Source organism: Oryzias melastigma, linkage group LG10 (assembly GCF_002922805.2).
Source record: "Oryzias melastigma strain HK-1 linkage group LG10, ASM292280v2, whole genome shotgun sequence".
Classification (NCBI taxonomy): domain Eukaryota; kingdom Metazoa; phylum Chordata; class Actinopteri; order Beloniformes; family Adrianichthyidae; genus Oryzias; species Oryzias melastigma.
This window is the reverse complement of record NC_050521.1, coordinates 4,548,206-4,563,939: the sequence shown is the minus strand read 5'-3', so window position 1 is coordinate 4,563,939 and position 15,734 is coordinate 4,548,206. Positions and strand designations below refer to the sequence as shown.

The window sequence follows — 15,734 nt, the reverse complement described above, 5'->3', positions numbered from 1 at the left end:
TAAGGAGCAGGTGCGCGCTGTCTGCGGCCAGTCAGACTGTTAGAAATTAGAACATTTAAAAATCAGAGTGTAGTTCGTGTGGACATCTCACATGCACGTACGGATCACGTGCATGTGCAGTGCGTAAAGCATTTGCGCGCCGGAAGGAACAGGGAGGCAGTGCGCGCTCGTCAATAATGAGTAGAAAATAACAGCATCCTTACATAAAACATGACACATTTACTACACGCACGACAATCGCATGTTCAGTTTTCATTACGTCTCTTAAAGCGGCCAAACGAGCCTGAAAGGAGCTGAAAGACACACCTGAACTCACCTTGAGATCTGTCTGTGGACCCGGAAACCCCGAACAGCCTTTGACTGATGTGCATGTAACGTTACTAAAATTAGTAAATAATATTTAGAACTTTGTGTCACAAAGTGTACCTGGAAAACGTAAAATCAAAGTTGATGAACTGTTGATGTTTTTATGAAGCGAGTGCGGCTCAATTGCGCGTAAACAAAGATTCCCACTTATTGTAATTGACTCACCACAGTCTCTGAAGACATAAATTATTAATCTAGTGAGCGTTTCTTCAGCCTCAACAAATACATAAAAAACAAGAAGAAAGTCACTTCAAAATTCAGCGTGAGAAAACGAGGTGTGGCGAGAGAGAGAAACAATGAATACATGAGTCTCACGGGCACTGCGTGAGAGTTGGCAACCCTGCAAATAATTAGCCTAAAATGTTAGCATGTTGCCAAAATATATAGTCAACTCCAACTTGTTTTTTGAAAATTACGATAAATGATGAAAACATCCCATGAATATATTTAAAGACTTGTTGCTAATCTGCTTAAAACTTTGACATTTGAAGACTTTCTCATTCATTTCCTACGGGGCATATTTTGGTCAATATTTCAAAAACTATAAAGTTTATACAAAAAATACAAGCAGTAATGTCGTGAACAGGCTGAACGTTTGATACCAAGATTACTGAAATACCTAAAAGTGTGATTGAGTTTTACGTGCCGAAAAACCCACAGAAAGGAGCAGGAGCAAACTTTGTTGTTTTTTTTATTTAGTGCACATTAATTTCAATTGCATGTTCATGAAGGCTGACAGAATGTAATTTACGTTGTGTGAAACTATAAAGTCACATTTAAAATAGCTGTAGTATTATAAAGATGGGCGCGGTCACAGTATTAGAGCTGTGTGAATGGACCCTATGACCCCATAGTGGAAAAAAGCTCATTGTAAGAAGAGATAGTCACTCAAACTTGATTTGTTTTCAAATCCAAAAGATACAAACAGATCTAGAGATCACAGTCCCGTGTGCCACTGTCTTTACCTCCAAACCAACTGGGATGTGCCTCAGGTTTCCAATCCTGCAATAATAGCTCCCCAGCTTGTAAAAGATTTTTGGTCAAACTTGTAAAAGTGTTTCCATAAACTTGTAAAAGTATAATCAAACTTATAAAAGTATTTTAGGTAAATGTGTTATTGTTTTGCACTTCCTGGCCACTGTAAATAACTGACCTGTATCTAAATTTGTGTTTTCTTCATCTGTTTCTATTCGTTCTTAACTCATCTTTACACACACACACACATATATATATATATATATATATATATATATATATATATATATACATACATCTAAAAGGAGGAACCCCTCAAAAAATAAGATGCAGCATCTTAATGGATAAAATGAAGTTAAAGTCTTGCAGATCACACATTTTTATTGTAGCAACAGTTAGTTTTACCGTTTTTTTCTGTTTGAGAAGCAAAACAATATAAAAAAAATACCAGATACTGTTTAGACTTTTATTAACTATTGACCCAATTATGTATTTATCCTTACACACAGAGGAGTATTTCAAGTGCTCATTAACAAGGGCCATGTTAATCAACCTTACAGTAGGACAGCTCTTGGACAAAGATTTTCATAAATGTCAAACTCTATCATAATATCATTGATCTGCTGAAAAAACGGATGCTTTAGTTCTCTCTGAGTTCATTTTGTGAAGGATCTGAACTAAAATGGCATTTGATGGGAAACTTACCTAATTTTACCTTTCATGAGTTTTTACAATTCATTAACTTTGTTTTATTGAATCTTTGTGTTAGGCTGTCTTTTTTACTTTAGATTTAGAAAAACTGACTTTTTTTACCTCAACAATTTCCTAAACCATCTAAACTGAAGCTGAATAACCAGATACCAACTTCAGCCTCATACAGACCATTACTGCGATACCATTTTTTTATATCAGGTGCTATTTCAGCAGCCTGACAACCATCACAGAGTTGACCTTTGGCAACTGTAAAGCTGTAAAGTGGAGATAGTATTTTATCTTCCAAACATATAGAATGTCTTTCATCAGAAGCCACCAGGATCTATAAAGACGTATGTGAAATCTTCAACGTTTTAACTGGTTTAACAACAAAAGGACTTTTTCTCCTCAGTTCATTCTCTCTTTTCAAGCTCTGCTTGTCATGGAACATTCGGGACAAAGAATTAAAAAATTCTTAACGTCTTGAGAAAGGTGATAGATCTTCACACTTGAGTTCATATTAAACTAGAAGAACTTTGATTTTTTCCAAACGTTCAGCATCTGCTCACTGAACTATAGAAGTCCTAAAACCAGGAACGGAGACATCAACCTAAATATGATCTAACATTTGACTTTATTGCTGACGGTTTGTATAGTTCCTTTTTCCCTGCGTTATCAGTGTGTGTATGCATTATTTAACAAGTCCCTCCTTCTCCTCCCGTCCTTTCTTTACTCCTGTTGAGCAGTTGTCTTTTGAATCTCTTTTGATGTGTTTCTTGTGTTGGAAAAGCGTTTGAGTTGTTATTCCCTCTGCAGTGCTCAGTAAGTAATGTCTGAATACTTCGTCTGGTTAAGTCTTATCTTTGTTTCCAGGGATTGCTGTTTTTTTCATCCGTTTATCCGGTTGCATGAGCAGGATATTTGCTTTAAATTCACTTTGTTTATTGATCCACTGATGCTGCTCGTTAAAAGTGCAGGACCTCAGAGTGTAATAGATCAGATGTTGTCTCATCTATTCTCTAATGGGTTCAGATATTAACTGTTATGGCTCAAAAACTTGAGCTGCTTTCAGTTGAAGATAAAAAGCAAGGAATAGATTAGTTTTTTTTTTATTTGTTTGGAGCGATACAGTTTTAATGAATTGAAAGACAAAAGAGAAAAAAAACAGTTAATTCTTGATGAAAATCTTTTTTCAAATTAGTATGATAGGTGTTTTTTTTTTCTTTGCGTTAACAAAAACAAAATTAAAGTAGCTTTGAACAAAAGGAAAAAAGCTGACAAACACACACGTCCCTTCATTTTGAAATCTCTATACGTGAAGACTATCTTTATGGTGTGGGTTAAAAAAGAAAATATAAAACCATATATATATATATATATATGTGGTTTATGTATATAACTCTTCAGAAGAGGAAGTTTGAGAGAAATCATGAATTTTGTGGAGGAGCAACAATCGATGAGCAATTCAGAGAGAGTCTGTGGTCTCCTAGGAGAAATGGGAAACTGTAAAAATTCTAAATTAGCCAAAACAGCTAACATGTAGCTGAAATATTAGTTAAACTTCAAAATAGCCTAAAAATTGAGAAAAAAACAAAAATAGTCAAAACAGCTAGAATGTAGCTGAAATATTAGTTAAGCTCCAAATTAGCCTAAAAAACTGAACAAAAATTCAAAATTAGCCAAAACAGCTAACATGTAGCTGAAATATTAGCTAACACCATGAAATGACAACTTTTTAAGTTTAGTGTATTCTTGTATAATTATATTTTTTCTCATTATTTTACATCTTTGTTCTTCTACATTTTTGACCTATTCTCTTACTTTTATGACTTTATTCTCATATTTTCTGAACAATAAGGCGCAGAACTTTTTTTCAAAAATCGTCCGTGCACCAAATAATCTGGTGTACCTTTTGTGTGTGCCAAGTTCCAAAATCTGGAAAACCTTTTTGTGTGACTTTGGGAAGTCTTCGCTCGATTGAACGTTGAACCATTTCTCACTGAGACAGGAGCGGCGAGTCCACGCATGATCACGCAGTGTGCGTTTTGAGGGACACAGGAGGGTCACAGATGTTGATTTTGGTAAATCGCGCCATTATAAAACCATGTGGATGGCGGTAAAGTTTACCACATGTCAAGTTACTGCAGAAACCACCTTAGTGCAACAAACACATAAAGATCGGCCAGCGTTTCAGAGCGTAAGCTTTACCCGGCTTGCGCCATTGTGCACGCACAGTCCTGAAAACACGGGAATGATTTGTCTGACAGCATTCCTGAATTTGTTCAGGAGATGATCATGTTATTATGTCATGTGCTTAAAACGACTGACTTCCCTCGCAAGCAGGTGACACTATAATGGAGCGCACGTCTGATTTTGGGTGCTCAGGGAGGTCCGCACTCTCCACATGCATGCCTGCGCGCTCCGCGCCGCGCAGAGATTCAGCCAAACATTACACACTTAGCTTTCCAGAATGTTTGCTGACTGCGCTGGTCACTGATTCAGCCCTGCTGAAATAAAGTTTGACAGTCCGCGCTCCCCACCCGAAAGGCTGCGTGTTGCGCGCTGCGCAGAGATCCAGCCAAACTTTACGCACATGTTTTTCCAAAATGTTTGTTGACTGTGCAGATCACTTGGATTAAGCCCTCTTTAAGTGTTTGATCGTGCTCCACAAGGTTCCCTTTAGGCCTTAAAACAGGAGTGTCAAACTCAGTCGCACAAGGAGCCAAAATCCCAAACACACCTGTGGTCGAACAGGATAAACATTTATTGAATAAACTAAAAGTAGATTTTTAAAACTTTGAAAAAGTGACTTTTTGACATGATTATGAACTAGATATATAGCATTACAATAATGCTTGTTTTAATGCTTTTAGCTGAATTTGGCCACTGATGTTGAAATTGATAGTTAAAAATGCTGAAGCTGATAGCTGAAATCACTGAAGCTGATAGTCATCTAAAATATTAGCTAAATTACAAATTAGCCTAAAAATCTACAAAAAAAAAACTAATTTTAGCCAAAAGAGCTAGCATGTAGCTTAAAAAATAGCTAAACTTCAGAGTAGCCTAGAAAACTGAAAAAAATCCCAAATTAGCCAGAACAGCATGTTGCTGAAATATTAACTAAACTCCAAAACAGCCTAAAAAATCTTAGTAAATGCCAAAATGGTCCAAAAAGCTATCAGAATGCCAATTTTTTAAAACTTTCTAACCTTAACTTTTTAACATAATTATGAATAATAAACAGGCAGGAATATTATTCCAGAATAATTCAACTGTGCTGAAACTCTTCTGTCACACATCACACCTGACACTTTTCTCCACCCATTCCAACCTGCTTGCACTCTCCTCTTCACTTCTTTTCCACACTCTCCATTACTCTGTACTGTTGACCCTAAATACTTAAACTCCTCCCCCTTCTTTATCTCTTCTCCCTGTAACCTCACTCTTCCACTCTGGTTCCTCTCATTCACACACATGTACTCTGTCTTACTGCGGCTAACCTTCATTCCTCTCCTTTCCAGGGCAAACCTCCACCTCTCTAACTCCACCTCCACCTGTTCCCTGCTCTCACTACAAATCACAATATCATCTGCAAACATCATAGTCCATGGTGATTCCTGTCTAACCTCATCCGTCAGTCTGTCCATCACCATTGCAAACAGGAAGGGGCTCAGAGCTGATCCCTGATGTAATCCCACCTCCACCTTGAACTCCTCTGTCACCCCTACAGCACACCTCACCACTGTCTTACAGCCCTCATACATGTCCTGCACTGCTCGGACATACTTCTCTGTCACTCCAGACTTCCTCATACAATACCATAGTTCCTCTCTGGGCACTCTGTCATAAGCTTTCTCCAGATCTACAAAGACACAGTGGAGCTCTCTCTGACCTTCTCTGTACTTCTCTATCAACATCCTCAAAGCAAATGTTGCATCTGTAGTGCTCTTTCTTGGCATGAAACCATACTGCTGCTCACAAATGTTCACTTCTGCTCTTAGTCTGGCTTCCACTACTCTTTCCCACACCTTCATTGTATGGCTCATCAGCTTTATTCCTCTGTAGTTACCACAACTCTGCACATCTCCCTTATTCTTAAAAATGGGCACCATCACACTTCTCCTCCATTCCTCAGGCATCTTCTCACCACCTAAGATCCTGTTGAACAACCCGGTCAAAAACTCCACTGCCATCTCTCCTAGACACTTCCATACCTCCACAGGTATATCATCAGGACCAAGAGCCTTTCCACTCTTCATCCTCTTCAAAGCCCCTCTCACTTCACCTTTACTAATCTTTCTTACTTCCTGCTCCACAACCGTCACCTCTTCTACTCTTTGTTCTCTCTCATTCTCTTCATTCATCAACTCTTCAAAGTATTCTTTCCATCTTTCCATTACACCACTGACACCTGTCACCACATTACCATTCCTATCCTTGATCACCCTAACCTGCTGCATGTCCTTCCCATCTCGATCTCTCTGCCTTGCTAGTCTGTACAGGTCAGTCTCTCCCTCCTTACTACCCAACCTAGCATACAAGTCATCATAAGCTCTTTGTTTGGCCTTTGACACCTCTACTTTCACCTTACGCTGCATCTCCCTGTACTCCTGTCTACTCTCCTCAGTCCTCTCAGTGTCCCACTTCTTCTTAGCTAGTCTCTTACTCCGTATACACTCCTGCACCTCCTCATTCCACCACCAAGTCTCCTTATCAACTCTCTTTCCTGATGACACACCAAGTACACTCCTACCTGTCTCCCTGATCACATTAGCTGTAGTTATCCAGTCATCTGGGAGTACCTCCTGACCACCCAGAGCCTGTTTCAACTGTTTCTTAAAAGTCATGCAACAATCTTCTTTTTTCAGCTTCCACCAGTTTGTCCTCTTCTCTGCCTTTGCCCTCTCTTTCTTCATCTTCTTCACCACCAGAGTCATTCTACACACCACCATCCTGTGCTGTCTGGAAACACTCTCACCAACCACTACTTTACAGTCACTGATCTCCTTCAGATTACACCGTCTACACAAGATGTAGTCTATCTGTGTGCTTCTACCTCCGCTCTTATAGGTCACTCTATGTTCCTGTCTCTTCTCAAAGAATGTATTCACTATCGCCATTTCCATCTTTTTTGCAAAATCAACCACCATCTGTCCTTCTACATTCCTCTCCTGGATACCAAACCTGCCCATCACCTCCTCATCACCTCGGTTTCCTGCACCAACATGACCATTGAAATCTGCACCAATGACAACTCTCTCATTTCCAGGGATGCTCATCATCACTTCATCAAGATCCAACCAGAACTTCTCCTTCTCTTCCAGCTCACATCCTACCTGTGGGGCATACCCACTAACAACATTGAACATGACACCCTCCATTTCTATCTTCAGACTCATCACTCTATCTGACACTCTTTTTACCTCCACAACACTCCTAACAAACTCCTCCTTTAGGATAACTCCTACTCCATTTCTCTTCCCATCTCCACCATGATAGAACAACTTGAACCCTGCTCCTAAACTTCTAGCCTTGCTACCTTTCCACCTGGTCTCCTGGACACACAGTATGTCTACCTTTCTCCTCTGCATCATGTCCACTAACTCTCTACCCTTTCCTGTCATAGTTCCAACATTCAAAGTCCCAACTCTCAGTCCAACACTAGTGACTTTCCTCTTCTCTCTCTCCCTACGAACCCGCCTTCCTCCTCTCCTTCTTCCACCAACAGTAGTCCAATTTCCACCGGCACCCTGTCGGTGAACAGCACCGATGGCGGTCGTTGTTAACCCGGGCCTCGACCGATCCGGTATGGATTTCGTAGGTCTGATTCGCATATTTGATTTGGCAAGATTTTACGTCGGATGCCCTTCCTGACACAACCCTCTGTATTTATCCGGGCTTGGGACCGGCACAATGAGACCCTGGCTTGGGCCCCCTCGGGGCTACATTTAAGGAACACAGAGTACAGAATGTTTTATATTCAACCTTAATTCTTCCATATTTTCAGTATTGTAGTGAAATTTGGGGAAATATATTCAAAACAAATATTGATCCAATAATTAAACTTCAAAAAAGAGCAATTAGATCAATAAATAAAGTTGGTTTTCTGGAGTCCACTAATGCGCTGTTTAAAAAAATCGAATACATTAAAATTTGTGTTGGACATTTTTTTGGTGCCTTTCAAAACAGTTTGCCCTGTGGAGTGCAGTCATTTTTTAAAAGAAAAGCGAAACATTATTGAAACAATAATGACAAACAAACAAAACGTCAACTTCTTAATCGTTTAGTGTTTCCTGCAGTGTTAGCATTGGCTACATGCTTTGTCCTCTTTCAGCCGCCTGGATCTTTAGGACTGAGGTTTTTTTGTCTGCGACACGGACGTTTTCTCCTGCTGCATGATCCTGCTGCATGCTGGTAGGTTCCAGCTTTGCAAGGACTTCCCCTCTAGATGACAGAATCTCTGATTGTTACTTCTATTATAGGGACTGTGGGTGGATGTGTATCTTTTCATTTAGAGCATAGCTTTAAATTTTGTTTGCCTTATTTGTTTAAATTCCCTTTAAGGCTGATGTTTGAAAAAATCTCATTAATCATAAAAACACTTTCACATTTTCTTTGTTTCTTCTCTGATTGATTTTTACAGTATATCAAGTGTCATCTTCTTTGGGGAGATATACCTTAGAACCGACTGGACAATGCAGATAAAACACAAAACTCTGTTTCTCACACTGATCATGTTGAGTTGCTCTTTGCTGCTCATTCTTTGGCCTCATAACAGAGCTGCGCTTCAATCTTTGTATTACAAAGGTAAACAAGCCCAAACATGAGACAAAATGCTCGGATCTTATGCATGTCTGATCCTTTTTACCTCTGACTGTAGAAGTAGTGCGAACCAAGTATGTCTACACCCGCCCCCCCCCCTGGTCCAGCAGTCTCCCTGTTATCTACGCCATCACTCCGACGTACAGTCGGCCGGTGCAGAAGGCAGAGCTGACTCGTCTGGCCCACACCTTCCTCCACGTTCCCAACCTGCACTGGATCGTTGTGGAGGACTCCAACAAGACATCTCCTCTGGTCAGCCACCTCCTCCAGAGCACAAGACTCAACCACACCCACCTTCATGTGGCGACCCCTCTGAAATTTAAAGTCCGCAGTGGGATGAAAGTGAAGCCACCTCGGGGCACTTTGCAGAGGAACCTGGCTCTGCAGTGGCTACTACAGACCTACACTGCAAATGACAGCCAGCAGGGGGTTGTTTACTTTGCAGATGATGACAACACCTACAGTCTGCAACTTTTTGAGGAGGTGAGTAGGTCTGTTTGAAGCTAAACTCCTTAATATTCATGAATTCCTGATCTTTGATTTAAGCTAAACTCAGACTTTCATTTTATTTCTCTCTACGTCTGTCAGATGCGTTTTACTACAAAAGTGTCCGTGTGGCCTGTGGCATTTGTGGGTTCCTTATTGTATGAATCCCCTAAAGTAAACTCCTCAGGAAAGGTATACGGTTGGAGAGTCCTCTTTGACCCCCAACGGCCTTTTGCCGTCGACATGGCTGGGTTTGCAGTGAACCTCAAGCTCATTCTGACCAAACCTCAGGCTTCATTCAAACTAACAGACGTGAAGCCAGGATATCAAGAGAGCAGCTTACTGTCAGACCTGGTATCTCTGAGTGATTTAGAGCCAAAAGCTTCAAACTGCACTAAGGTAAGAGCATGTTTGCATACTGTGAAACTTCTTCAGTCTGACGGTGGCGGTTTTCCTCATTCCGTGCAGGTGTTAGTGTGGCACACACGAACGCAGAACCCCCTTTTGAGAAAAAACATCACAGGATTTGCAGACGTCATAGAAGAAATATAAAACAGGTGAGAGCAGAGAACTGAACGGCTGTATGTTTATCACATTGTTTGAGCCTTAGGTCGTGTCTAAATCCGCCCCCAACTCCTAACTATTAAAAAACTATATAGTCCCCTGGATTTTAAAAGTAATTCAGACACGTTGTTCACTACTTTTCTTTCGCTTTTCTAAACACTGGATATGACGTCACCAATTTCATAAAGTGAAAAATAGAATAAATATGAATATTTCACGACATTTATTTATGACTTCACTGTGTTCTGATAGTGAAAGTATGGATGGTTTATTAAAAAAAACATTTAAACATGTTTATTTGTTCAACCGCAATGCATTGTGGTATATTCGCTAATCTAGTGAGCATTGATGCACACTAGTTTTTCGCAAAGACTTCTGGGAAATTTCAAGCACACTTGATTTTTGAATTTGAATTCGGACAGCACTAGTAAATGGCGAGCGCAGTATATAGTGATGCGAGGAGGATTTCAGACACAACCTGTATCAACACCTGTGTGGGGGTTGACCCGTACAGGCACTGGCTGTTTTTGGGTTGTCCGGGCCTGAGGAGGGTTGTGAACACGAGTGGCTGCTGGTGTGTATTGTAGTTCCCTTGAGATTTAAGAGACGTCATGAAAATGGAATGTACAGTTGTATTCATAAGTTTAAATACCCAGGAAGAAATTATGATTTTGTTGGTAATTTTTCAAAGAACATAAATGATAACGCAAAAACATTTCCTGTGTGTGTTTCTTTATGTGTGCGTGTGTGTAAAATGAGGCAAAAATGTAGGTATCAGCAGAAAATAAGGTTAACCTAAGTGTATTAGCATGTAGATACAATGGCTAATCCCACCAGTGACCATTGTTGCCAGTGACATGTTTGTACTATGATCACATAAAACAAAATTGATTAATTGCAAATGCAAACATCAATACTAGACATCTTAAACATGATGTGTACCAAAAATCAATGTCTTATCTTAATGTTAACATGCTTTTCTACCCTTTTCTGTGAACGCTTCTTCACTATCATCGTCTTCTCTTGGCGCAAACAGGAAGTGAACAGCTCTGGTCATGTGACATTTTACAGTACACATGTGACACTGCATATATTTCATTGAGACCCTTTATTTTTTCAATATATGCTGAAAATACAAAGATAGATCAATCAGTAACATTTTTATAACCTTAGAAATGAAACATTTTTTTATGGTCACATTTGCGACCGGTGGGATTTAATGGGTTAAATTCTCCCCCTGTTTCCCATCTCACCTTGAACCTTGTGCAGTCAGCTATTCTCATTCTTCCCTCCTATTCTCTTCTTCTTCTCCAGGAGGTCACTGCAGCGATTTGGAGCAGCTTACATTGAGGGTCCTCACTTTGATCCCACACGGTTCCTGTAACTTCACATCATGAGCTTCCAACACTGAGATCAAAAGTGTTTTAATTGGCATAAATGAACAGATTCAAGACGCCATCCATTTTCTAAACCAGGTTCATTCTCTTCAGAGCTACAAGGTTGCTGGAGCCTATCCCAGCTACAGTTGGGTAAAGGATCTGCATCCTGGACAGATCCTCGATCTGTCGCAGAGAAACATGACCACACACAAACTTGGACTCAAGTGAACACTTAGGAACAAGTTAGAGACAACAAATAACCTGTGAAGCATGTTTTTGGACTGTGAATAGAAACCAGAGTACTTGGGGAAATTCCAAAATAAGGCATCTACGGACTGTAATGATATAGATATGGTGTTAATTAAAAAGGTGATAGATGATATTCTAAAACCATTAACTTACATCTGGATCAGTCCCTCCAAATGCGAATTTTTCCTGAGGAAATGAAAACTGCTAATGTCATTCTGGTCTATAAAAGTGGTGATGAACACCTCTTCACAAATTACAGACCAACTTCTTTGCTATCTCAGTTCTCTAAAATCTTAGAAAAACTTTTTAATGACAGATTAGTAAATTTATAAACAAACATAAACTACTAAACGATAGCCAGTACGGGTTTAGAACAAACATGTCAACATCAATGGCCCTGATAGAAGCCGTGGAAGAAATTTCTAATGCAATGGATACAAAAAAATTTTCTGTCTGAATATTTATTGATTTCCAGAAAGCTTTTGACACAATCAATCATTCTGTGTTACTTAAAAAATAGATAGGTATGGCATCAGGGGGTAGCATTGAACTGGGTTAAAGGTTATTTGACTAACAGACAACAGTTCGTTAAAATGGGGGAATATCAGTCAACACGTGAGGGCATTGTATGTGGTGTCCCTCAGGGCTCAATTCTAGGTCCCAAATTATTTAACCTTTATATAAATGATATTTTCAACGTGTCACGTTAATTAAAAATAATACTGTTTGCAGATGACACCAACATATTTTATTCAAATGACAATTACAATACACTAATAAATACAATAAATTCTGAACTTAAAAAAATCAAAACATGGACTGACATAAATAAACAATCTCTAAACTTAAATAAACTAAGACAATTATGTTTGGTAATTCTAAAATTAACTCGGAATTGCCAATATATATAGAAGATACTATAATAGAAATGGTACCCCAAATTAAATTCCTTGGCATAATTATCGATAACAAATGAACCTGGAAGCCACATATTAAATATGTCCAGAGTAAAATATCTAAAAGTATTGGAATAATTCATAAAGTAAAATACGTTCTGAAGTACAAATCCTTGCACACATTGTACTGTTCATTAATATTGTCACATTTAATTTAGTGTATTGAAGTATGGGCCAATAAAACATCACTAAATAGCCTTTTCATCCTTCAAAAACGCGCAATAAGGACAATTCATAAAGCGGGATACTGTGATCATGCTAACATGTTACTTCTAAGTTCTAAGGTCATCAAATTTTTTGATTTAGTTTATTTGTACACAGCAAAACTTCTCTACAAACTCAACAATAAGTTATTACTCCACAATATTCAGAAACAGTTTAGACAGAGGGACGGAGATTACGCACTGAGGGGAAATGGTATTTTTAAACAACCAAAAATTTGAACAGTTCAAAAGAGTGTGTGTATCAGAGTGTGGGACAAAACTGTGGAACGGGCTTGAAAAACAATATAAACAATGTAAACGCATCAAACTATTTACATTGAAACTGAAAGAGAAGCTGTTGTCAAAGTATACGAATAATAAAAACTACTATAATTAAAATCCTTTTTTGATTGTTAACTGGTGACTGTGAATAATTTGTATGATTTTATTTGTGAAAATAAGAAAAATTGAAAGCTATGGTCATATAGTATTGTTTTGTTTGTAATTATAAACTGGGAAATGTCTATGTTACAAGATAAAAACATGAAGGGATGGACCTAAACAAGCTTTTGCTTCTGCCTATCCCCTTTTCAAACATGTATTTATCGACTTTAGTTTGTGACTTTTTCTTTACAAATGGAGATTGTATTGTTTTGTTTTTTTACTGTTTTATGCTTTGTATTTTTTTCTTTACATGTTTAAAATAAATCTAAGTCGGATTTGAACTAGAACCTTCTTGTTGAGGCAAAAGTGTTAACCACTACCCCACCATACACCCTGACTCACGACACAATTACCCTTTTTATTTTATTGATCTTGATGGTTTGTTTTTACACACAGTTTTGTATTTAAACACTTTGAGGTTGTGTTGGTCTGGAGTAATTTTTGTGTTTTTGTCTCAATCCTCAGTCATTTTGGTTCAATGTCACTCAATTTAAACAGCCAGCAAATACTAAAATGGACCTTCGGGAACCTAAAACACTGTTTTCCATCTGGACACATTGTGAGACTGTTTTTGTTTCTGTTGTCTTCAGCATCAGGGTCTGGTTATCAGTTTTGATGGTCAGGTCATCTGGTAGGTAGCTCCTGTGTTTAAAAGTCCAGATACGGTAAAGATAAAATTGTCTATAACCTAGTAACCAAAGTACTCATTCAGTCTTTTATTATGATTTCTTATGGGGCAAATTTGTACAAAGCTAGAAGCCTGTTTTATGGTGGATGGATCCTTCGACAACTTTCCCTTAAAGAAGCTGCAGTCAGTTTGTGTGTCTGACTGTAGACTGTTGTCTTCATTGAGAATCCTCTGGGTGACGTCTCAGATGATCCGTCAGATGATTTGTCTATGCCCTTTGCACGATCTATAAAACCGCTCATAAAGAGAGGAGAGGACAACATCTTTGCTAAAGTCTTATTAGTTATCAGAAAATCTAAACTGAACACACAGAACATCCCAAACTCAGGGACGGCCACAGGAAATCCACTCAAGCAATTCTCTTCATGTAACAAAGTGGATCAATCCATTTATTTTATACTGAAGTACTAGTAAAGATACATCATATCGTCATCATAATAAAAGTACAACTACTGTAAAACCAAGACAAATCTATTTCCTGTACCAAAGGTAAATGTACTTTCTTTTTATGAGTATATTGCTCATCAACTGAGCAAACAGAGGCTTAGAGCCTCCTGGACAGTCCACATAATGACTCTCGTGTGACAGAGTCTGGAGACACCATGGAAAATGTTCTGCTGCCTGCAACATTGTCCAACATGACCGGTTTGGTAATGGTTCGGGCTGGCATTTCTTTAGATTGCCTCACAACTCTCTCCTGGTTCTCACCATTAGATGACGAGGAGAGATTCTCAGAGCCCTTCTGAGACCGTATGCTGCTGCGATTGGTCCTGGATTCCTCCTGTTACAAGACTATTTCATGTGCCTGGAGTGTGTCAGCAGTTTCTGCTGGATGAAGGTTTTGATGTAATGGACTGGGACCAGATCTGGATCTGGGACATCATGTCTTGGTCCATCCATCAATGCCACGTTACTGTTCAGGAGTTGGTGCTTTGGTCCAGGTGTGAGAGAAGAGACCATCACCTGCCTCATCAGGAGCATACCAGGCGTTGTAGGGAATCATGCTGGCATATGAAGGCAACAACAACTACTGAACCTCTTTTTTACTTTTTCAAAGACATTACGTTGAAGTTCAGAACAGGTGAGTGTGTTTGTATTAAGATGTAAAATGAAGATGAACCCTAAAGTAAATAAGAAGGTGATGACACCGGCTCTCTGCACAGAGCCGGCATTGGCTTCCCAGAATGATTCATCTTTTCTTGAACTGTTGCGCAGCAGAAAAACTGGATGTGGGGTGGTCAGGGGAAAAACGCTTTTGGTTCGCTGGATGTTTCCTCCCACCTGAACTGTTTGCTCATGTCCTTCATCACCACAGACCAAACCTCTGTCCATGCGCACGACTGCCTGGCTACAGACAGTATTTGGGCCTTGAAGGTACTGAGAAGGTGGACCTGGTCCATCCTCCACTTATGGAACCGTCTGTAGGCAGCCAACCTCGCACTGTTCCACTGTCATGGAAGTGTGACCGTCCCCCCCCTACGCTGCCATCAAAACATGCAGATGTTCTGCTCGTCAGCTGGAGAAAATGAATCGAGCACGAGCCTTGGCACGATGCCTCTTTGGTGCACATGCACACTCTCCCCATGGGTGCAGAGAACATTTACTAAGCGATACGGGCTACTGTTTCAGGTCAGACCCCTGTATTGTATGAAACTCACACAAAAAAATCCAGTGATGCTGATTTGACCACAGAAATGTGAACGGCGGCTCATTTGACTGCAGTCAATGTGAAGATACCATCTTCTCTTCTCCAGAACCTGAACTAGACACTAGGAACAGATGAGGGTTTAGTGCATGTGCAGCAGAGCTGTTGATGGAAAGAAGATCATTCATTCAAACAGAGTCTGTCCAAGACAGTTTGATTGATTTAAAAGGAGAAACACTTGGAAATACAAAAAGAAAATTATTT

General features: G+C 39.4%; 1 protein-coding gene across 2 annotated transcripts; it reads left to right on the top strand.

The window, feature by feature from the left end:
• The first annotated feature begins 8,253 nt into the window (after positions 1-8,253).
• LOC112138523 (galactosylgalactosylxylosylprotein 3-beta-glucuronosyltransferase 1-like) lies at positions 8,254-13,393 on the top strand. 2 transcript variants are annotated; one of them, XM_024261074.2, is made up of 6 exons: positions 8,254-8,448; positions 8,678-8,841; positions 8,915-9,339; positions 9,445-9,741; positions 9,811-9,899; positions 11,221-13,393. In XM_024261074.2, the coding sequence occupies exons 2-5, from the start codon at positions 8,730-8,732 to the stop codon at positions 9,892-9,894; spliced, it is 918 nt and encodes a 305-aa protein (XP_024116842.2). In that variant the 5' UTR covers positions 8,254-8,448; positions 8,678-8,729; the 3' UTR covers positions 9,895-9,899; positions 11,221-13,393. The 2 variants fall into 2 exon arrangements, with proteins under 2 accessions (XP_024116842.2, XP_036069686.1); XM_036213793.1 differs by having other exon boundaries at positions 9,445-9,899.
• Positions 13,394-15,734: the final 2,341 nt, after the last annotated feature.